The 24,253-nt window shown below is 38.0% G+C and overlaps 1 protein-coding gene and 1 pseudogene across 1 annotated transcript in view; both read right to left on the bottom strand.

Moving 5' to 3' along the window:
- Positions 1–24,253, bottom strand: part of EML4 (echinoderm microtubule associated protein like 4) — an 86,481-nt gene that overhangs the window by 10,948 nt on the left and 51,280 nt on the right. Inside the window, exons 14-19 of the mRNA XM_008569561.1 lie at positions 22,682–22,833; positions 21,009–21,134; positions 20,793–20,924; positions 19,987–20,054; positions 6,062–6,150; positions 4,265–4,362 (exon numbers count right to left, since the gene is read on the bottom strand). Coding sequence (XP_008567783.1) covers positions 4,265–4,362; positions 6,062–6,150; positions 19,987–20,054; positions 20,793–20,924; positions 21,009–21,134; positions 22,682–22,833 — 665 coding nt within the window. The remainder of the gene's footprint in view (positions 1–4,264; positions 4,363–6,061; positions 6,151–19,986; positions 20,055–20,792; positions 20,925–21,008; positions 21,135–22,681; positions 22,834–24,253) is intronic.
- On the bottom strand, positions 9,434–10,956 carry LOC103587991 (annotated as a pseudogene).

The raw sequence follows: 24,253 nt of genomic DNA on the forward strand, positions 1-24,253 counted from the left end.
AGGGTTCGGATCCCACATACAGACCGGTTCCCGCTCACTGGCTGAGCGAGGTGCGGGTGCGACACTGAGGGTTGCGATCCCGTTGCCGGTCCTGGTCCGGTACGGGCGCGACACTGAGGGTTGCGATCCATTGCCGGTCACGAAAAATGACAAAAAGGAAAAAAAAAAAAAAAAGTTCTGTGAGTTTATGGAATCTACAGTGATCGTCCCTCAGGAATCTCTGAAAGTTAAACTTTAGAATTAACACGAAATAAATCAAAGCAGAAAGAAAGAAGCAAAGAAATCAGAGCCATAATTGGCTCCAAGGTCGGCAAACCTAGAGTATAAGCTGACTGCAAATATAAATCTATCCAAAGAAAGTGTTATTCAGACAGGGGTGGCAGAAGGATGGTCAGCAAAGAAAAAGGAGTCACAGAAGCAAATGTGGGTAGTGACCACCTATGTCCAGGGTAGAGGGACCTGAACCAGTTCCAGTGGCAGCTATCACTCTACTGTGGATAGAGGTGACAAATTTGCTCACCTTCTGATTATACTCTGGTTTCACATGTACTTTCCCTAAGGGGAAGGAATGCACTGGCTGGAAGATGCTCCCTTCCTATCCCTTTGGCATTTATATATCTTACTTTATTTTTTAATTTTTTTTTATTATTTTGTTTTGTTTTGTTTTGTCTTTTTTCGTGTTCGGCAACGGATTGCAACCCTCAGTGTCGCGCCCGTACCGGACCAGGACCGGCAACGGGATCGCAACCCTCAGTGTCGCACCCGCACCTCGCTCAGCCAGTGAGTGGGAACCGGTCTGTATGTGGGATCCAAACCCTCGGCGGGAGCTGCACCACCGGGCCGGCCCTTTATTATTTTGTTTTGTTTTGTTTTGTCCTTTTTGAGACCGGCCGCACCGCGCTCAGCCAGTGAGCGCTGTGAGCGCACCGGTCATCCCTATATAGGATCCGAACCCGTGACGGAAGTGCTACCGCACTCCCAGCGCCACACCCTTCCGAGTGCGCCATGGGCTCGGCCCTATATATCTTACTTTAAATGAAGAAATTAGTATTCTGATTATAAGTTTGTTTCCCAAGGCCTGCTAACAGAGAGAAAACTTGGTTGGTCAGAGGAAACTAGGATTTAGTGCCCTTACCAACTGCAGTTATTGCTGTAAATTGATATTTTATAAAACAGCTTTGGAGAACTCAGTTGACCTAAAATGTATCTTGTCTTGTTTCTTAGCTTATAAGTTTGAAAGCAAGGCCCTGGCCTTTAATGATGTGATCATTTATCACATACTCATGTATCAGCCAGCTGCCATCTACCAAAAAGAGCTGCTTTACATCCTTGGGTACCAGTCTTCTTCTCAATTGACAGTTCCACATAAAGTGATACTGTGAAGAGAGACAGACTCCAGATACTTATAACTGGTTATAATTTATTAGGGGGACATTTCCTAAAGCTCTAAGCCCAGTATGCTTCTGCAGCTACCATGGCTACTTTGACTATTAACAGGAAAATTATTGGCAATGAAACAGAAAACAGCATTTGTATTGGTAATTCTGAGTAGTTCTAGTTACCACCTTGTAAGAAAGACCTAATCTTCACAACAATGCTATAAAGTAAGAACTATTATAATCTCCAACCTTAAGATAATAAAATTAAGGCTCAAGAGAAGTTAATTAACTTGCCTAATGTTACAAACAAGTATGCAGCAGAGCCAGCATTAACCCAGTTTTTTTCTATCCTGTATAATAGCAGATAATAGATAAAGCAGTTAATAGGAGACTATGTGACCAGCTGGTGGAAGCAGACAGCAAGGAAAAGTGACAGCTGGAAGCAAAGCACAAAACAGAAGATAATTAGAAAAGCAGATGAGTTGAGCCTTTCATTATAGTCTCAAACAGCACTATAAACTTTAACAGTTCCTAAAGGGTATTTCAAAATACTTCCAAACACTCTAAAGATAAAAGCTGCCTAATTGGAATAGGAGAACTCTCATGCAATCGATAAACTTGCCATTTCTCAACACTTCCAAGGGCATTCTGATTATCCAGTGTCACACAGAGGTCTGTTTCTTTTCTGCATCAGTTGTACTGTAATAAATCTGAGGCATTATCATACATTTGAAAGTTTTTGCTCCACTAAGAGGAGAACTATTTTCAAGTCCTGGATTTGCCACTATTTCAAGATGCAACCAATGACAAGTCATTCATCTCTGAAACTCGGTCTCTTCATCTGTAAAATGAGGGTTGAGCTAAGTGCTGCAGTGCTACCTGTAAAATTTTATGGTTCCACAAGATTAAATCATATTCTATATATTCTATTTCTTTTTTTTTTTTTTTAAAGATGACCGGTAAGGGTATCTCAACCCTTGGCTTGGTGTTGTCAGCACCATGCTCAGACAGTGAGCAAACCGGCCATCCCTATATAGGATCCGAACCCGTGGCCTTGGTGTTATCAGCACTGCACTCTCCCGAGTGAGCCACAGGCCGGCCTCTATATATTCTATTTCTTAAGACATGGACTTTTATTTATTTATTTATTTTTCCTTTTTTTTTTTCCCCATGACCGACAACGGATCGCAACCCTCAGTGTTGCGCCCGTACCGGACCGGGACCGGCAACGGGATCGCAACCCTCAGTGTTGCACCCGCACCTTGCTCAGCCAGTGAGCGGCCAGTCTGTATGTGGGATCCGAACCCTCGGCGGGAGCGCCGCCACACTCCCAAGTGGTGCACTGTAGCAGTGCGCCACCGGGCCGGCCCAAGACATGGACTTTTAAAAAAAAGATTGAGATTAAAAAATAATTAAGAAAATTTGGGGGCCTGGCAGGGTAAACTTAAGTATAATCTGAAAATTCCTTTCAGTGGAACATTTCAATTGATCACGTTGTACGTTATTCCATATCACAAACATTAAGTTGATAAATCGATTAAAAATAGATTTAAATAAATTAATAGATAATGATTCATAACTGTTGTCAAGGCAAACAAAAATATTTTGGATAAATTCTAAAACTCTGAGATTGCTTGTAGACCACTTTATAAATGGGCTGGTTTTAGCATATTGTATAATAGATACAAGAAAGCAAACAAACAAGTCTCTCTCAAATAGTAAATGGCCTGGTTTTTGCTTATATACAGTAAATAAAATTAATTTCAGATGCGTACTGAAGTTTATTTTGTTTACTATAAGATATACAGTGTACTTCTAAAAATGAATTATTTTATTTATTCTCCCCCAAATGGGCTGTTTTGTGACAAAGACTATTAATGGATCTGTGCCACTAATTCATCACAATTTGCTAGTCCTAAATTAATTTCCTAACATATATACCAAGCTACCCCATTTTCTATAAAAATAAATGTTAACACTTACTGAGTACTTATTATGTGCCAAGAACTATCCTAGGTACTTTATATATATTAACTCATTTTAATCCTGTGAAGTATAAACTGCTATTATCATTTTATAGATGAGAAAACTTACGTAGGTTTAAGAAAATTGCCCAAGGTCACGTTAGCTTGTAAGTAGTGAAGCAAGAATTCAAATCCAGGTATTCTGATCCAGAGTCTGTGCTCTCAACTGCTATGCTATACTGCCTACATTTTTTGTCCTGTCCTCAGCTCAACTGCAGTTCTTGAGGACAAAGGAACCCATCTTGCACATATTCCCTGTGCCTAGGTCATTTCTTTAGTTAGCACAGTACCTGCTATACAGTAAGTACTTAGTATGTCTACAGAATTTAATATAATCTCCATCCTATAATGATAGCCTCGTCAAGTGAGAAATGGGCAACGGATTGCAAGAAACATACTTCTGTTAACTCTCCTGAATGCAGACAAATCTCTCTATAAATTACTTTTAGTGGCAGAGAGGTGATATAAGATCACCTTATATTGTAAGGGTGTCAGAGGTGGGCTGGGACATGGGACACTGAGATTAAAAGTGAGATACCCTTTTATTTCTGACTCAATCCATTTTCAAAAGGTGTTTTCTAAGGGTTTCCTATAGAAATAGCTTTAAGAAACTGCCTTAAAATTAGTCAGAGGGAGACAAATATTAAATTCCCATCAAAAGGAGAAGTTTTTCTAGAGTAGACAGGGAACTATAATGTTCTGCTCTCAGATAATCTCAGTTTTCAAAAACAGAATTAAAACTTAATGCACCTAACAAAAGAAAACAGCAGATACATCAATGTAAACATCTAATTCTCTTTTTAACAGAAGCAAAATTTCCCAATAATTTTACAACTTATTTTATTTTACTTTACTACTTACAGTGCACTTTCCATATCTGCTATATTTTCTTCCATTTTCTGAGACTACATAGAGGTAAATAAAGTTGTCATGAGATCCTACAGCCAGGAAGGTACCATCTAGAATGAAACAGGAAAAAGTGTTGACTAGAGAAATGTACATATTTTTTGTTTTGTTTTGTTGATTTGGCGGCTGGCCGGTATAAGGATCTGAACCCACGTGTTTTAAGGCTGCATTCTAACCAATAGAGAAATATATTGATAGATTTATTTAATGTTATCTTATTGGACCTATATTAAATGATATTTTACAAATGTTGTTACATCTCATCAATTTAATTGTTATTTGGTCACCTAGTTCAATATACAATCCCTTCTTGGAGATGCTCAGAGGCCTTGGACTCTACTTTCATCTCCTTCTAGTTAGTTAAAAACTGTCCCCAGTGAGTTTACCCTACCAGTATAGGTAGAAGTACACAGTGTTCATATGGTAAGCTAAGTGTACAGCTGCTTAGTTCAGCTAGCACATATGATCTCTCCAATTACAGGATAGACTCTCTTGGAAGGGACCATGTTCGCTTCTTCTATGGTCTCTTTCACCGTACCTCCCATGGTGCTATGTATGTAACAAATGGTCGATTAAGTCCATTTGATTTTTGGATTTTTTTTTTTTCCTTTTTGTCTTTTGTCGTGACCGGCAACGGATCGCAACCCTCGGTGTTGCGCCCGTACCGGACCGGGACCAGCAACGGGATTGCAACCCTCGGTGTTGCTCCCACACCTCGCTCAGCCAGTGAGCGGCCGGTCTGTATGTGGGATCCGAACCCTCGGCGGGAGCGCTGCCGCACTCCCAAGCGGCGCACTGTAGCAATGCGCCACCGGGCCGGCCCTGATTTTTGGATTTTAATTGCTGCGTTTGCAGTGGTTATTTGCTACTATAGCACTAAAAAAACCCAACCAAATAAAAACAAATGAAAATATAACTTTTCTGCTTCAAGATGACTCTAAGTTTACAGCTTGAGGGCGCATACTTTTCCCTCCTTGTTCAATTCAGCGAATAGTATTCTGTGCTCCCTTTGAATTAACTTAGAAGCAATCAAAAAGATCCTTTGGATCCCATGCTGATCCAATAACTATTAAAATATATCTTCAAATATAAGAAGATATCAGACTAACTCTAAGGAAGAATGGTGTGAATCAAAACCACATTAATAATGGGAAAAGGTAATTGGATTATTATGAAAACTTAACTAAAATTTTGAATAAAGTATAAATAATTATTCAAAGAAGGCCAAACTAATGAAATGCTAAATATTCTATCTAATTAACAAACCAATCATTACTATGTGACAAGTAACAATGTAATTAGATTCTAAAGGATTTAAAGGGTCTACAAAATTTGTACATTTTGAATATTACCATAATTTTTTTTATATTTTCTTACATATAAAGAGAAGGTTGCTAACTTGACATAACATTCAGCCTAATACCTATTTGAAATTCTAAGTATGTATAGTTCTTTAAAAAAAAAAGAAAAAAAAGGGATTTGACTGCACTTCATTCTGCTTTCAATTGCAAATGCAATTATAACAGTTCATTCTAAATTTATGTTTGCTTTATGATGTAGAATGTTGCTTAACTTTAGCAGATCTTTTGCGGTTTGCAGCAGAATTTAATCTGATGTTGGGGGAAACACGTTCAATACTTAACAATTCTAGAGAGTAGAGAAAAAGGAGTCAGTTGTATCTGAAGTAAAAATATGCAATTATAGTGAAGTGTTGTGACTGCCAGGAAAAGGGGTTGGGGCAAATTTGCCTACCTAGTGAGTAGCGCATCACAGAGAGCTGTTCATTCCCGTCTGTGTGGATAGAAACTAGATCTCTGGTTTCTGCATCCAGAACAAACCACCTACCTGAGTGCGTTCCTATGGCCACCACTGTGCCACTTGGATGAAAATCTGCATCATTCCCGTCTGTGTGGATAGAAACTAGATCTCTGGTTTCTGCATCCAGAACAAACCACCTATTAAGAAGTAAAAATCAAAATTTTCTTCAGATATTAGCATTTATAGAAAAAAATGGGTGCTGAATTTTTCTCCATTTTTTAATTTTAAGAAATTTCAGTAAAAGCTCCTAAGTATGACATGTTTCCCTCTTCTAATGAAGGATGAATTGATTTTGCAAAATGCTGCTAAGTGTAACATTAAAAAACTTATATGGGCCTAGGTATGTTCTTATTTTATTTTGGTATTCCCTGAATACCAACTGTGTCTCTTTGCTAGTCACTGTTTAAATAGAAAATAAGATGACAGAATCAGTGTTCTTGAAGATTACACAAGAGGGGGAAAAAGAAATGAGCCAATTGAAACAAAGTACAATTAAATGTCAATCTCAGTGACGGTAACTAGATATAACAGAGGAACTCACAGAAGGAAAATGAATTACAGCAGACATAGAAATACCTTTAGGGAAGACGTAGGATATGGGTTGAGCTGAACATTGAGAGAAAGTACAGGCAACTTAGGCAGCAGAAGTAACAGCAAGGGAGGTGCGAAGGAACAGCAGTGAGCCATTCATCCACAGTGATTTCAAAGGAACCAGCAGGGGGTGCTCTGCGTCCCCAGAACCTCCAACATTTGTACAAGGAAGCTCTAAATTCTTTGGAAAAGATAGTTTTTCATTCACATTTATAGGAAAAGCCAAAATGCAAATGCCTCTTGAGAGGTAAAACAATGACTTAAATCCAACTACATTATAAATGACTATTACCAGACCTTTTTCTAAGAGCACCTGAAGGAAAGATGGGTGCTTCAGAAGACCATGGCAAGACACAGGATATAACAAAGATGGGAACTACAGACAGACAATCTAAGGTTGGATAAGTGAGAGGAGGGCAGGTTATTGACAGCATGCATAGCTGGTTGGAAGAGTTTAGAATTGGGCACTGCCTGGATCAGAGCAAGAACTAATAAATATTTGTATAATGAATAAATGAATAAATTAAAAATAAGTCTTGAACATGACAAAAGCCAAGTTTCAGCAAGAGGTATTTAATAGTAGTGCAGTGTGCAGGAAGAAATGGTTGGGGTGGAGAGAATGGGACAAGACTGGAAAAATAAAATCACTGTCTTAATCTCATATAACTGGATAGGACAAGAGTAGCAAGTTTTATTTTTAATTATTCAGATGGGAAAAATTCCTTCACTAAAACAAGCCAATAAAATGAGTCATAATGATAGTTCCTTTTAATTTTGAAGCATTATAATATCTGGAAAGGGATCACTTCCCCTTTAGACTAAAAGAAATATTTAGGAGAGAGGAAAGGGCTTGAAAGAAAGGAGGGGTGGGGGTAAGCTTACTGATGTTTCTTAACATGCCTCAGTGTATTCAAGGTAGAAGCTGAAAGACTTAAAAAATCCCAACTCTTTACCTATCAATAAAATCCCTCTTATTAAACCTGTTCATGAATGAATTTTAGTAACTTGTGAGCTATGGTATGGGCTGAAACTTCTAGGCAGCTAACCTAATTCATATATTCTGTCCTCTACTCAGGTAAGAGAAATAGCTTCTATATGTGAATACTTGAGTTTAAAGGCAATCAGCAGGAAACTGGCCCTTTGAAGCCATATCCTGCCTATTTACTGATCATTTCCATTTCAAAGTTGCATTAGAAAACATACTCTATACGCAATTGGACAGTAGCCATAGATTATAGGTTTCTTCTTTTTTTTTTTTTTTGTCTTTTTGTCTTTTTCCATGTCCGGCAACGGATCACAACCCTCAGTGTTGCCCCCGCACCGGACCGGGGACTGGCAACGGGATCGCAACCCTTGGCGTTGCCCCCGTGCCTCGCTCAGCCAGTGAGCGGGAACCGGTCTGTATGTGGGATCCGAACCCTCGGGCGGGAGCGCCGCCACGCTTCCCAAGCGGCGCACTATCCAGTGTGCCACCGGGCCGGCCCCTATAGGTTTCTTCTGAGAATGTAATTCATTAATCAATTTTCATGCCACCACTGTGAAATTTCTCTTGGCCAAGAAATGCCAAAGCTGATGCCAAGTGAATTACCTTTTCAGAGTAAGGGAACAAAATGATATTCCAACTCAGACACACCTAACAAACAATGAGATATAGAGTTGCTCTGGAAGTATCAAGTTTCAAGTTTTTAATGGGATTATGGAAACTTTATTAAACCCTCTTACGCATTTAAAAATCATCAATTTTTATTTTGGAGAAGCCCCAAATGATACTGTTTTAAAGACTGTTTCCAAGTCAGTTTAATCTTTCTAGGAAAACAGAATACAAATGTATCATTTTGGAAACTTCATTAAAAATTAATAAAACCCCAAAATGTCTGTTGGTATAAAATACTTAGAAACCTAAAACTCTCATTTACTGGTTAGAGGTAGTATGTACTAAAAAAGAAAAAACAAAACAACAAAACCTTGCTTTTCTGTTTAATTACATATCAGAGATAAATTATTCTACTTTTGACAGATAATTTTTAATAATAATCCAATAACTTTGGTATTAAAAGTATACAACTTCCATATGGACCCCCAGAAATAATTTGAGTTCCCACCCTTTTTGTTGCATGGGCTATGTTCTACCTTCAGAAAAAACTTTTGGGCTCTGGACCTCTGTCCCTAACAACAAATACTCTAGCAAAGGGGATTTTTCTACATATAAATCAATATTTACTGTGCTTAATTGTATTCCTGTTCTAGTCTAGAATACATACATTAGAACCAAGCTTCTGCTTTAGAGTAATGTGCAATCATTACAGGACTCTGTATGGCCTAAAGGGCCTCATGGACCTTTCTAAATGTAATTGCTGAATATCAGATATGAGAAATCTTTGGCCATATATTTAAACTAATGTGATTTGTGAGCCAAGTACCAAAACACTACTGTTTATTATTTATCTTGATGACTTAAGCTTTTTTTTTTTTGGTTGGCAGAGCCAGGGGAGGCTTTATTTTGGAAAAGACAATTGAATTGGTTCTTGGTTGGGGCATGAACAACAGGGGGTACCCCAGGCAGTAGGCTCCCCCCAAGGGTGGGCTGAGGGCTAGGGCTAGGGCTGAGCCTCTGGTGGGTCTCCTGTTCCCCACACTCCCCAGCACAGCTGATTCCCCCACAGGCTCTGGGGCAGCCACAGGAGGGGGGAGGTTGGGAGGGGCTGCAGTGATTGTTTACTTGGGCAGGACATTGGAGGACTCGGACACCACCTTCCATGGGTCTCGATCTTCACAACCACAGCCTTGGAGGAGCTGGTGCGGCTGAAGGGGCTGGAGCTCCTGCCAGAGCTCGGGCTTGTGAAGCACAGCCCATCTGAGTAGCCGCTAGCGGCCTTCAGATGGACACTCATGTTATTCATCCCAGACTCCAGCCGTCTCTCCTCGCCCTCCAGCAGGTGGCGATCTCAATGTCCAGGCCCAGCTCAATGTTCATGATCTAGTAATCATGCAGCTGCCATGCCATGTCCTGCTTGGCCTGCTGCAGGGCAGCCTCCAGGTCAGCCATCTTGGTATTGGCGTCCTTGAGGGTCAGCTCCCCACGATGCTCGGCATCAGCAATGGCAGCCTCCAGGGAAGCCTTCTGGCCTTTGAGGCCCTCAATCTCAGCCTGGAGCCAGCTGATGTTCTGGTTCACTTTGGTGATCTCCATCTTTGTGTGACTCAGTTCATCCCTGTGTTTCCTAGCCAGGTTCTGCAGCTCCTCATACTTGATCTGGTACATGCTCTCAGCCTTGGCCTGGCTGCGGCTGGCAATCTCTTTGTACTGAGCCTTGACCTCAGCAATGATGCTATCCATGTGCAGGGAGTGGCTATTGTCCATGGACAGGACCACAAACATGTCCGAGATCTGGGACTGCAGCTCACGCATCTCCTCTTCATACAGTTGCCTCAGAAAGTTGATCTCATCTGTCAGCCCTTCCAGACGAGACTCCAGCTCCACCTTGTTCATGTAAGCTTCATCCACATCGTTCTTGACGAGGACAAATTCATCTTCCATCTCTGTACACTTGTTGATCTCACCCTCGTACTTAATCTTGAAGTCCTTCACTAGTCCCTGCATGTTGTTAAGCTCCGCCTCCAGCCTCAGCTTCTCCTGACCCAGTAACTTCAGCTGCCGCCAAAGACTGTTGATATAGCTCTCCAAGATGTTGTCCATGTTGCTCCAAGCTGTCTTCTGCTGCTGCAGGAGGCTTCACTTGGTCTCCAGCATCTTGTTCTGCTGCTCCAGGAACTGCACCTCATCGATGGAGGCAATCTTGTTGAGGGTCTTGATCTACTCCTTCTCCTGGTATGCATGGCATGGAGGGTGGGGCCCACTTCAAGATTAAGGGGGTTCAGCAGGCTCTGGTTCACCAAGATGGCTGTGATGCCCCCCATACCACTGGCCCCAGTGTAGGCCCCACCCAGGCTCAGGCCACCCCAGAAGCTGCTGCTGCTGCCCACACTGGAGAAACTCGAGGAGCTGGTGCAGGCACTGGGCAATGCCCCCCATACCACTGGCCCCAGTGTAGGCCCCACCCAGGCTCAGGCCACCCCAGAAGCTGTTGCTGCTGCCCACACTGGAGAAACTCGAGGAGCTGGTGCAGGCACTGGGCAAACTCACTCGTGTAGAAGTGGTTGCTGAAGGCCTGGGGGCCAGAGGTGGACACCTTGTAAGATTTCTGGGTCACCCTGATGGACATGGTGGAGGCTGGAGTGGAGGAAGCAGGCTGAATTAGGTAGAGATTCGAGAAGGAGCAGAAAAGCTGCTCTAGGTGGGACCACTTTTTAAACTTTTAAAAAAGACACTATATTGATTTCCTTAGTGGCAAAAAATAATAAGATTTTAGAGCTGGAAAGTACCTTAAAGTCCCTAGATGAATATATATCAGTTCACAATATTGTTACAAAAATATATGTCCACTGCAATATAAACTCTGTCCTCTTAAACACATTATTAAGGGTGGTAGGTTTTTAACCTTTCCCTTCTGCTTCTTTATGATCTTCTACTTATAAAAATAGGAATGTGGCTTTTATAATTAGAAAAAAGTACAGTCAAAAATAGGGAAAGTTCCTAGAGTACAGCCTTGTAACACCAAGGTCAAGGGTTTGGTTCCCTGAAACAGCCAGCTGCCAAAATAAATAAATAAATAGATAGATAGATGATAGATAGATAGATAGATAGGGAAAAGAAGAGCCCAATTCAAGCCTCTTGTTTTACAATAAGAACACTGAAATTTTGTGATATCAAAACGAACCTGACCAGTCTCCAATGAACCAGTCAGTGGCAGAACCAGCACAGAGCTGGCTTTTGTGCTTTCTGCCATATCACATCGGGGAGGGGTATGATCCCATGGAATGTGCTCTCTGTCTTTAAGATATGCTAACATTTTAGGGATACAGAGAAGAGGTCAGCAAAGGAGACAGGATTTTATAACCTAACTGGAGAGACAATGAATTCATAAAGTCTAAGTAGTTCAAAGTAACATGGGTTGTAATTAACAAGGATAATGAAGTTTCAGAGCAAGGAGTAATCACTGAGGATGTGGGTGGTCTAGCATTTTATTATGTCAAATGTGGCAGGGATAAGTAGGGCATAAACAGGTGGATAGGAGTAGATAAGAAACTGCAAAAAGGGTTGGAATGTATATAAAGGACAACTTGACCATTCTAGCTGGAGTGGTGAGGGAAAGATTTTTAATGGGCTTTCAAGGCCAGGCTAACAAGTTTGGATTCCATTGTCTAGGCATCAAGAAGTCTTTATGGATGTTCCGGTCCAGTCAGTATGTTTTGCTCAGAATTTCTTGCATTTTCTCAATCCATTCCTTCTGCTTGGTATGAGCTCCTCAGTCTTTCCTGTCTCTTCAGGACCCAAGTCCTCCTCTAAAAAAAGGCCTAATCCCACCTCCTCTGTGAAGCTTTCTCTCACCTCTCAGGCTCACAATAATTTCTGTTGATCTCCAAGCATTAGTGCCTGTTTACTCAAGTAATATTAAACTACTAATATGAGATGTTCTTTATCTTTTTATTTAACATCTAATTAGGTTATAGTCTAACTAGGTTATAATCTATTTGGAGTAGGCGTTGTGCCTTTTTTTTTTATGGCACTCACTCCATCTACTGCAGTGTGTTGCAAGTAGTAGGTGCTCAATAAGCATTTGAAAAGTGACTCAAAACTGGAATTACAATAAGGCAGAACCCAGGGAAACTCATGCTAATGGAGTTCAAAGTCACTGTGCACCCTGGGAAATGAGCTCAGGAATACCCATGTGGCCATGTTAAATTATATCGGCAAAACTTCTCTTTTAATGATGTCAAAGAAGAAAGTCTCAGCTGGTGTTAATATAAGGGTATTTCAAGAAGTTTGTGGAAAAATAGGATTAATAACATAATATGAATCTTTCCATGAACTTTCTGAAGACCCTTTGTGTGTCTTTGACATTTCCCCTTTGAACAGAAGGAGCATTTCTTAGTCTCAGAACCTCTACAGTCAAGAGTATCTGGCTATAATTTGGTAACAATATTGTAGCCCCATCATTGGCTTGCCCACGGTTGCAGCCACTACCAAAACTGATAAGTTGAACTGGATCACTTAAGTCTCTCCAGGTGTAGGATTCTGTGATTCCAAGTAAAAAACTAAAATTCTCTACCTATCTACTCACCTATCTATTTTGCCACCTTACTTCCTTGTTAAAAGCTTTCACTGTCACTGTAGACCAGAAACTTTGGAATCTTCTTTGAAGTCCCCTCTCTGCCCACTCCCCTTTCTATTCCTATATGCTTCTATCACTATATGTTATACATAGTATGTTCTATCTACTGACCCAATTCTGTGGATTTCTTTCTTGGAAACATTTTTCAGCCTTAATCTTTGCTTCCTCCCCACTGCCCCCTTCAAACCTATTGCTTCCTCTAATTCTATGTCTGACCTCCATTTACCAGGCTATAAAATGATTATGGCAACAACTCAACAGAACTTGTCTAGCCAAGATCAAAGTACTATGTAAACTGCCTAGAGAATTTTGTCTGAGCTGATATAGTCCTGACATCCTGATGAGATGGTAAATACAAGGGTACTTCAAAAAGTTTGTGGAAAAATGGAATTAAAAGACACTACAAACCTTTCTATGAACTTTTTTTTTCTTTTGTGGTGGCTGGCCAGTACAGGGATCAGAACCTACGACCTTGGTGTTACAAGGCAGAGCTCTAACCAACTAAGCCAACCAGCCAGCCTTCATGAACTTTTTGAAGTCTCTTTGTATATCTGTAATTTTTTCTAAGGTCTAGAGATGGTATAAATATTAAGTACCTTCTGAAAAACTGGTTTCAAAAAACAAAGTGGAGGGATGATTAATTGAGGTCTTGGAAAAATCAAGCAGAATGTATTTTTTACCAATAATTTAGAGATTACAAACTTGCCAATACAGGTTCATATGTATTGTGCACTTTATGATGAACTTTAAATCCCGAGAAAGCTAAACTAAAAAAAAAAAAAAAAAAGGAAAATGTTATATTTGAAAATCATGTGTGGTATGCCTAAGTGGAATTTACTACTTAAATGGTTTATAGTGATTGGTTCAATAAATCTAAGATTTTGGTAACTAATGATTAATAACTATTAGTATATACTAAATTTTACCAATTTGTATGCTTTAAATCTTCATTTCAGCTTAGGAGACACCAGCTTCATTCAAGTCCTTAGTGTTAGTATTACCCTGATACCAAAACTAGACAAAGAAATCATAAGAAAACTAAAGACCAATATCCCCTTATGAATACAGATGCAAAAATCCTTAACAAAATACTTGCAAACTAAATGCAGTGACATATAAAAAGAATTATAAACCATCAACAACTGAGATTTATCCCAGGACTGCGAGGTGGATTAATGTAACACTAATGTAATATTAGTAAAGGATAAAAGCCAAATGATCATCTCAATAGACCAGAATAGGCATTGTACACAATCCAACACCCTTTCATGATTAAAAATGATCAACAAGATCAACAACGTAAGAATAGAAGAAAACTTTCTCAACATGATAAAGGGCTTTGATAGAGTCTGGATGTTATTGTCCCTGCCCACCCCCCAACTCATGTGGAAATCTGATTCCCAGTGTGGCAGTGCTGGGATCTGTTTGAATCATGGGGGCAGATCCCTCATGAATGGATTAATGCTGCCCCTGAGGGATGGGGAGTGAGTGATTTCTTGCTCTGTAGTTCCAGTGAGAGCTGGCTGTTTAAAAGATGCTGGCATCTCCCCTCTTTCTGTCTTTTGCTTCCTCTCACAATATGATCTGCTTGTACCGCTGGCTGCCTGCCAGTTTCTGCCACAAGTAGAAGCAGTCTGAGGCCTGCACCAGATGCAATTGTCCCAGAACTGTAAGCCAAATAAACCTCTGTTCTTTACAAATTACCCAGTTTCAGGTATTGTGTTATAGCAACACAATAACAGACTAATACAGAAAATTGGTACTGAGGAGTGGGGTGTTGAAAATGTGGAAGTGGCTTTGGAACTGGGTAATGTGCAAAGGATGGAGGAGTTTGGAGGACTTAGAAGAAGACAAGAAGATGAGAGAAAGTTTGGGACATTTTAGAGATTGATTAAATAGCTGTGACAAGAATGTTGATAAAAATGTGTACAGTAAAGGCCATGCTGATAATGAGGTCTCACACAGAAATGAGGAACTTATTGGGAATTGGACAAAAGATCACTCCTGCTACACACATGGCTGCACTGTGTCCATGCCCTATGACTTTGTGGAAGGTGTGACTTAAGAAGTGTGAACCAGAATGTTTGGTGGAAGAAATTTCCAAGCAGCAAAGCATTAAGGAAGCTGCATAGCTACTTGTAACAGCCTATGCTGAGTTATGGTTGCAAAGACATTACATAAAGCCAGATTTTAAAAGGGAAACGGAGCGTAAATATTTGGAAAATTTGCAGCCTGGCCATGTGGTAGAGAAGCAGAGAGCACGAGAAAAATGCAAGGGTGCAGCAGATAGACTGATTGTTAAAGACATTAGCATGGCTATGTGGCAGCTAATAGCCAAGACAGGCATCTGTGAAAAACCCACTACCAAGATTATACTCAATGGGCTGTCTGTTCTCACAATTTCTATTCACTATTGTACTGGAGGTTCTAGTCCGGACAATTAGGCAAGAAAAAGAAATAAAAAGCATCCCAATTGGAAAAGAAGAAAACTATCACTATTTGCAGATAACATAACTGTAGAAAATCCTAAGGAATCCACTAAAAAAGTATTGGAACTAAAACAGGTTCAGTGCAGTTGCAGGATACAAGATCAATATACAAAAATCGGTTGTATTTACATACACTAATAATGACCATTCTAAAAAATGAAATTAAGTTTTATTTAAAATAGTGTCATAAGAATAACATATTTATGTATATATTTAACAAGTGTAAGACTTGTACCCTAAAAACCAAAAACACTGCTGAAAGAAACTGAAGATCTAAATAAATGGAAAAACACTTCATGTTCATGAATTGCAGGTCTCAATATTGTTAAGATAGCAACATTTCCCAAACTGATCTATAGGAAAAAAAAAAATCCCTATCAAAATGCCAGCTGGCTTCTTTGTAGAAACTGACAAGTTGATTCTAAGCTTTATGTGGAAATTCAAGGGATCCTGAACAGCCAAAACAATCTTGAAAGAGAACAAAGTGGGAGGACTCATACTTCCTGATTTCAAAACTTAATGCAAAGCTACAATCATCAGACTATGGTTCGGATATAAGGATAGACATATAAATAAATCAATGGAATAGAATTGAGAGCCCAGAGCAAATCCCACACATCTACGGTCAACAGATTTTCAGCAAGGGTGCCACTACCATTCAGTGGGGAAAAACAGTCTTTTCAACAAATGGTGCTGTAAGAACTGGACATCCACATACAAAAGAATAAAGTTGGACACTTACCTCACACCATGCAAAAAGATTAACTAAAGATGAATCAGAGACCTAAAGGAGCTAAAACTATAAAATTTTTAGAAGAAAACATCAGAGTAAATCTTTATGACCAAGAGACAAGAGAAAGAATAGATAATAGAATGCACCCAAATTTAAGACTTTTGTGCTGACAACAATAAAGAAAATGAAAAGACAACTCTTGGAATGAGAAAAAAATATTTGCAAATGATATATCTGATAAGGGAAATATATCCAGAATATATAAAGAACTCTTACAACTTAACAATAAAAAGCCAACCCAATTCAAAGATGGGCACAGGACTTGAACATACATTTCTCTAAAAAGGACATAGACGTGGCCAGTAAACACCCCCAAAGATGCTCAACATCATTAGCCATCAGAGAAATGCAAATCAAAACCAACCACAATGAAAAAACACTTCACACCCATTAGGATGGCTATAATCAAAACACAGATAATAAGATGTATTGGTGAGGATGTAGAGAAACTGGAACTCTCAAACATTGCTGGTGGGATTGTAAAATGCTATAGCTGTTGTGGAAAACAGTTTGGTAATTCCTCAAAATGTTAAACGTAGAGTTATCACATGACCCAGCAACTCTACTCCTAGGTATATATCCAAGAGAGTTGAAAATATATGTCCACACAAAAACGTACATATGTTTGTAGCAGCATTATTCATAGTAGCCAAAAAATGAAAACAACCCCTATGTCCATCAATGAAATATTAGTTGGCCATAAAAAGAAATGAGGCTCTTATGCATGCCGTACATGAAGTACTCAACGCAGATGAACCTTGAAAACATTACATTAAGTGAAAAAAGCTAGTCACAAAAGTCCACATATTGTATAATTCCATTTATATGAAATACCCAGAATAGGCAAACCTAAACAGAAAGTAGATCAGTTGCCTAGGGCTGGGGAGAAGTGGGAGGGGTAATGAGGAATGACTGCTAATAGGTACAAGATTTCTTTTGGGGTTAATGAAAATGTTCTGAATTTAGACTGTGAGGATGGTTGCAGAACCCTGTAAACTTGTAAAACCATTAAATCCCATACTTTAAGTTGGTGAATTTTATGGTATGTGAATTATATCTTAATAAAGGCTCTTAAAAAGAATCCTTCCTATGTGAGCATTGGCAAGTTAAGGAAGTACTAGGCTGGCTTAGGGCTATGAATTTAATTTTTAGAAAAAAAAAAAAAAAAAAAAATTACATTAGTAACATTCTTTTAAAATTATAACCATATTTATGACTGTGATAATTTACTCACACATGTTTATTTACTCTTTGGTTTATAAAGTAGAAGATATCTAGATATGGACATGAAGACATCTTTAAGTTTTTTACTAGTCACTTTTTCTGGATCATGTACAACTTGGACATGTGTTGCATTATATTAAAAAAAAAAAATTCCTACCCCTTAGTGTGATTTTTTTTCAGGCTTAAGGTCAGTGACAATAATCTGAATGGCTACATTAAGAATTTTCAGTTTTAGACAGTATAGACAGATATTCACAGACCCAAGGCAAAAATAAAAAACAATGGGAAAGTTCTCTTAGAATCAACAGAACCTAACCAGATGTGAAACCAAAGACAGGAGTTATGTACAGAATGAACACTGATAACTACATCTTCCCTAGATTCTAAGCCATTTCCAATTCCACAACAGAATGTATTGACTACCTGTATTTTTTTAAATTACCACGTAACTCTTACTTATAAAGTATTTTCTACTCATAACTCCAAGAGGAAACAACTGGCTTACCTTTAGCTTAAGTCACTTAAATTAAGTGAGGTACTTCATTTTAAGTTTACCAATGATTTCACAGCTACATAAATGTTAGAAAGTAATTTCAGAGAGCTTAAATCAGACCAATTTTTCCTTAAAAATTGGGGCTCTTATGTATGTATATTTGCATGCACACAAACCTCCATTCCAATCAAGCAGGGTATCTTCGTGATTCAAACCCCTCTAGCCTTACGCTCCCCTCAGTGTTTAACTCCCTCATATATACAGTATATGCTTTTAAAATGTCAGTCAATGATTTTAACTGTCAAAGATAAACCTTTCTTACAATATTTCTAAATAATGCTGCAAACACCATAAGAACATCTCAAAAAGTATTGGCAGAACAGAGGAAAGAGACAAGCTTTGGAAATATAGAACCTGAGCTCAAGTCCCAGCTCAATCAGAAGTGATCGAAACTCTATGCATCTTGGTTTCTTGTCTGTGCAATGGAGATGTTAATAAATACTTTGTTGCACTCTTATGAAGATTAAAAGTAATATATGAAAAGAATCTAGCACAAGGTCTGCCATAAGATTCTCTTATTATTTTGAAGACTTTAGCATTTGTCCTATCTGTTCAGCTGCCAAAAATATAATTCTAAAGTGAACTTCTGTGTAGTTTTCTGAAAACCAGATCAGCTCTACAGCTCAGGTGATTTCCTACGTCCTTAAGACCAATTTTTTTTGGTTAAAAAAGAAAATAATTTCCTTCAAATTTGCAAAGTAACCTGTCATAAACCTATTTGGTCCTAGTCTAAGTAGTTTTAAACCCTATAATAATGTACTTCTGACATGCATTTTAGGAATATCTGAGATAGTAAAGTCTCTATATTTGCAAGTCATCACCAGTTGCTCTCCCAAGTAGCTTAATTCTAAAATTCAATGATTTCAGAATCACTCAAATAGCATCTCTAGTTACATATCCACAATTCAATCATCGTTAAAGAACTGTTTTTCCATGAGTCTGAAAGATTTTGCAGAAGGAATTTGAATGTTTTCATTTTCCAGAGGTGTTGATTTGTATAAAACAGCCAAAGAGTAAAACTTGCTAAAACAAAAACAAAAACAAACTCTAAGTGACTAAATGTAGTTAAATGAACTGGTCGATTTGGAATATTTAAATGATATAAACAAAAAATGGTATTTAAATGTGTCCACAAAAGTGTGCCCGATTAGAAATCAGCATTTTATATTTTTTAATGGGTTTAACTTTTGGGAAAATTAATTTCATATTTTTCCTCTGCCTTCTTAAAAAGAGAAGTTATTTGTGATGAGGACTATCTACTAGCAGAGGCAAAAACAGGAGTCAATTAAAAATATACAGATAATGAACATATGTTACTTAATAACCTTGGAAAGGTACTATACAAGTTCTACAATACAGGTCATTGATGATTTCAGGAAACATATCTTTATTACGTATCTTTGTAGCATTCAAAAAAGAGACGATGGCAAAAGCTACAGCATGACCAATTTATAAAAGCCCAACTGGGTTCTATGAACTTCAAATCCCTTTCCTGCACAAAAGATAATGAGGAGAGAAATTTTCTGACACTTTTAATTGCACAGAGTCAAGTCTGCTATCACCTTCTCAATAAAGACTATCCTGACCACCCTTTTTACCATTTTGCAACTGCATCCTCTTCCTTTTTACTATTCTCTTCCCCCCTCCTATGACTCTTAGCACTTTCTAACATAATTAGTTATACTGTTTTTTTTTTATTCTACTTCCACTCTCAACACACACTAAAATTTAGGCTCCAAAAGGGTAGGGAATTTTTCTTTTGCTTTCTGATATATCTTGAATGCCCATAACAGCATGTAACAAATGGTAGGTGCTTAATAAATAATTATTGAATGAGTATACATCATAGATAAGAGCAACAAGCATACTAGTGTGCCATTTAAGAGACTGATTCTCCAGATCAGATTGAGAACATTCCTGAATAAAAGTTTAAACATCCACCATTTCAGATTACTCAGCTCACTTAAAGACCCTACCTGCCTGAGTGCGTTCCTATGGCCACCACTGTGCCACTTGGATGAAAATCTGCACAGTGTCCTGGTTCCTAGAAGAGAGACAGACAGCTGTTGGGGAGTACACAAGAAAGTCTCCCTAGATCTATGGGGATAGTGGCAAAAACGTATTTGAAAATAACTTCTCATATAAACATGGAATTCTGATCAACTTTATTGTAGCCAATGAGAAATACCACATGGATATGAGAGGAAAAAGAATTTCAGAGCATGAAGGGGATATGCTGGCAGAGTGATGAGGGAAAAGGACAGCCAGCTTGTGGCTAGGCAGTAGAACAATAATAAGGATAATAACAACAAACATTTGTACAGTTCTTTAGAGTCTGCAAAGAACTTGTATACACCTTTTAGGCTAGAAATGTGAACATCTGGGTGGGGGTAGGGAGAAAATACAGTTAAGAGACTACTCAAAAAGAAGATAGTAGAGTCTGTTAGTGAGCAGCATTTACTGAATCCAACTGCAACACCACCAGAGGCCCAAATATTTCCATTATGATTAATGCTCCATAAATATGTGAAATCTTTATAATTTTTATGACTAAAACTGACTTAAAAAATTGAGATTTTATCCTGCTAATCTCATTCTTTAAAGTGGGTTCATTTTATACTTTGAGACTAATATCCTCCCCTCTTAACCCCAGCCCCTTTACTAAACTGTATATTAACACTTGGTTTGAAACAATGCTTAGTCCTTTTTCCTTTGCTCCTCCTGACTGCCAGTGTGAGGTGTTTCTGTGGGGAGATTATTAATCACATCTTGTTTCACTCACATCTACGAGCCTGGTCCATTCCAGCCTGTGTTCCACTGAGTTCCACATGCACACCTGCCTGTCCTGAGCACATGTCAAGAGCAAATCTTTGAAGGGGTGTGTGGCAAGACCCCAAAGCTCATCTGTATGACCCTGAAAATGAAAGACACCCATTTTTATAAGAACCGAAGGGTATCATCAAAAATATTCAGTTAATAGTAACATAGTACAGCTTACCTGTACTTCTATTTGGAAGCCATCATTAAATGTTCCCCGTAAAATAAAGTTTCGTGATGTGCCTACTAAAAATTGATCTGCCTTTCCTTCTGCTACAGCTCTGATTGTGCCATACTGATCAGGAACCTATAAAAAATAAATTTGTAAAGTCACCATGTACACACTAACATGCATTAATTACTACTGGAAGACTGCATGTGTAGCTGTAAGCAGTAATGGGGTAATAAATGACAGAATTCCAAATTTGAAGACGATATGGTAGATTCATATCATAATTTATTTGTTCAATTACATTTTATTATACAGAAATTATAATGCATTATTATCAACATTCTTTGCTTTAGTTAATTTTAGTTTACACTTTATATGATTTCAAGAGTTCTTGAGGAGTACGTTCTATTAGATCATATGGGAGAGTGTGGTCTGGTTTTGTTACTTATCAGTTATGTCAGTTTGGGTAAGATGGTTAGCCTACAAACAATTTCTTTACCTGTAATATGCGGATAATAATTCATGCCCTACCTACTATTGCTTGTATGTGAAATTTCTTTGTAAATTAAAAAGCAATATATTATAAAGTATTATGACTGTCATTAATAGGACTCTTTAGGAGACCAGTTCATTTAAGGCACTACATGGTACATTCTCAGTGAGTGTTATAGTACAGTGATCTCAAAGAATGATTCTTTCTGAAATAATGCAATTCTCTCTCCTTTATGAAATGGGATCAAAAGTGTCTCCTGAAAACACAAATAATTGAGTTCTAAGAGTAATCCAAATTTATGTTAGAAATGGCAAAGGAAAGAGTGAATTAGATTGTGTAACTTTTGATTAAAAGCAACTCTTTATTATCTTTATTAAAATCCAAGAGCAGTACCATCAGGACCATCTTCTTTAGAGAAGATTTTGTCTGGAAAGCATGTTATGTGCAGAGAAAACACAGAGCATAAATTCAAAATTTAAATCACTATAAGTAGAAGCAATATTAAACTTTGTGAGATTTGCTCTTGCTTTAAAAATCATTGACTGAAATACCATTTCACTTCCTGAGACCTCAATTCAACTAGCAAACTTTCACCAAGTACATAAAACTTGTCAGGTTTTACGGATACACTTGGTCCATGCCATGAAGCAAACACACATACACAGGTAATGAGTGATTATCATTAAGGCCATTGTTTAAAAGATTATTTTCAAGTTTTAAAATTAAACTAGTTGTTTTCTATCCCCTGGACTTGGATATAGTATTCGATGAGTGTTTGGTGAATTTTCAGTTTGTATGATTATATAAAGGGAACTTCAAAAAGTGCATGAAAAGAGTCATATTATCTTGTAATTCTATTTTTTCACAAACTTTTTGAAGTACTCTTGTATTTTTGGATAACTAAAAAAGTCTCAGAAATAAGCAATAAACAATGTTAATTACTCGGCCTACTTTTTTTTTTTTTAACATTCTTTCAAATTAATTTTGTTTAATAAATGGTCCTTTTTTCTTGTTTTTTGAACAAAGTTATCCTAAAGGCAATAACAAATTCCTTTCTATGGGGAGGGAATAAATTATAAGAATGTGCACCAGTTTCCCAGAAAAGTGTTGTTATCTTAATGTAGGAAAAAATACGTCACTTTACAGAATTAAATATTTTTATATCTTTATGTTCTGTTTCCATCCTTACCTCTATTTCTCTTTCAGGATTCAGATCATGATCCCACAGAATTATTTTTCTGTCTTTCCCTCCTCCAGTTAATAACATCCCATTTCTCATCTGACAAAGTGTGAACACACTGCCATCATGAGCTTTGATTTGTTTGCTGATTTGATATACACCTGATATAATGAGGGAAAAATAAAAACACCAGTAATAACACTTTTCATCAGACTTTAGTGTCTTTTGGAAGAAAACTTTTGCAGAACTACAGAATGAATAATCAGAAAGTTCATATGATTCAATAATCAAAAACCTATTTTCAGCAAGTATTCTGTAAGGCAGGCAGTGAAGCTTAAGACTTCATACAATCTTGTGCTTTTATGTCAATATTTATTTACTCTGAAAATATTTCAAAATATTATCTTACAAAAGCAAGCAAAAGGAATGATGACAGTTCCACAGACAATAAAGGATATAGTATATATTAGCCTCAGAACTTTACCATCTCTTATAATCATCTTGTACAGTAGTTAGGGTAGGTATTACTCTTTTGATTTTAAAGCTGAGGGCAAAGTAGCTTAGCCAATACGACCTAGTTAGCTAATAACAAAGCCGAGACTAGAACTCAAGTCTCCTACCTCAGTGTTCCTTTAACTTTGCAAAAAACCTTCATTTCTTGTGGAGGTAACAGTCACAATCTTTAACAATTAACAACCACTTTTGACCTGGAGGCCTTCTGCTGTGCCAAGGATTATCCTTTATTTTCTGAGATACGGTGGACTGGGAAAGGTATTGGGGCAAAGGTGGGCACTAGAGGCTTTGGAGCACTGGCTTTTAATTTAACCAACTAGCAGAGAAGAATTTCAGTATTTTAAAAACTGGTCCAGCTGTACCACAGCTAAATGACAGCCCCGCTTTCTTGTATGCCCATAGCACTTTACTAAGTACCCAGAGAGGGACAAGGTAAGTATTTTAAGTAAAATCCATGTGGAGTAACTGATGATTTAAAAAAAAAAAAAATCAGATCCTTAAGGATGACGGTAAGATTATAGTACTTAAACCTTTTTTTTGGTATTTATGATGCCCTTACACAGACAGGCTCTTTAGCTAGCTAGTGAGACTGGTAAAGCAAGAGTAAAGTTCTTTGGAAGATAATGCCTTACTGAATTATTTACCAGGTTCAAAATGGGAAGGTAGAACCTTGTTTAAATATGGCCAAAGTCAGTCAATAAATAGCCCTTAGGTCCCTTGGAAAAATGAAAGATGAAAAATTTACAAGTTTTAAAATTGTTCATTTTCTAAAATTGTTCATTAACCGATGAATGAACAAAATGTGTTTTCTGCACAACAGAATATTACTCAGCCATAAAAAGGAATGAGGTACTGACAGATGCTACGTGGATGAACCTTGAAAGCATTATGCTAAGTGAAAGAAGCCAATCACAAAAGACCATATATTGTATGACTCCATCTAAAGAAATGTCCAGAATAGGCAAATCCACACAGAACAAAAGCAGATTAGGGGTTGCTAGGGACTGAGGGGAGGAATGGAAAATAACTGTTAATGGGTACAGGTTTCTCTGTGGGGTTATATAAATG

Source organism: Galeopterus variegatus, unplaced genomic scaffold (genome assembly GCF_000696425.1).
Source record: "Galeopterus variegatus unplaced genomic scaffold, G_variegatus-3.0.2 Scaffold511, whole genome shotgun sequence".
NCBI lineage: Eukaryota > Metazoa > Chordata > Mammalia > Dermoptera > Cynocephalidae > Galeopterus > Galeopterus variegatus.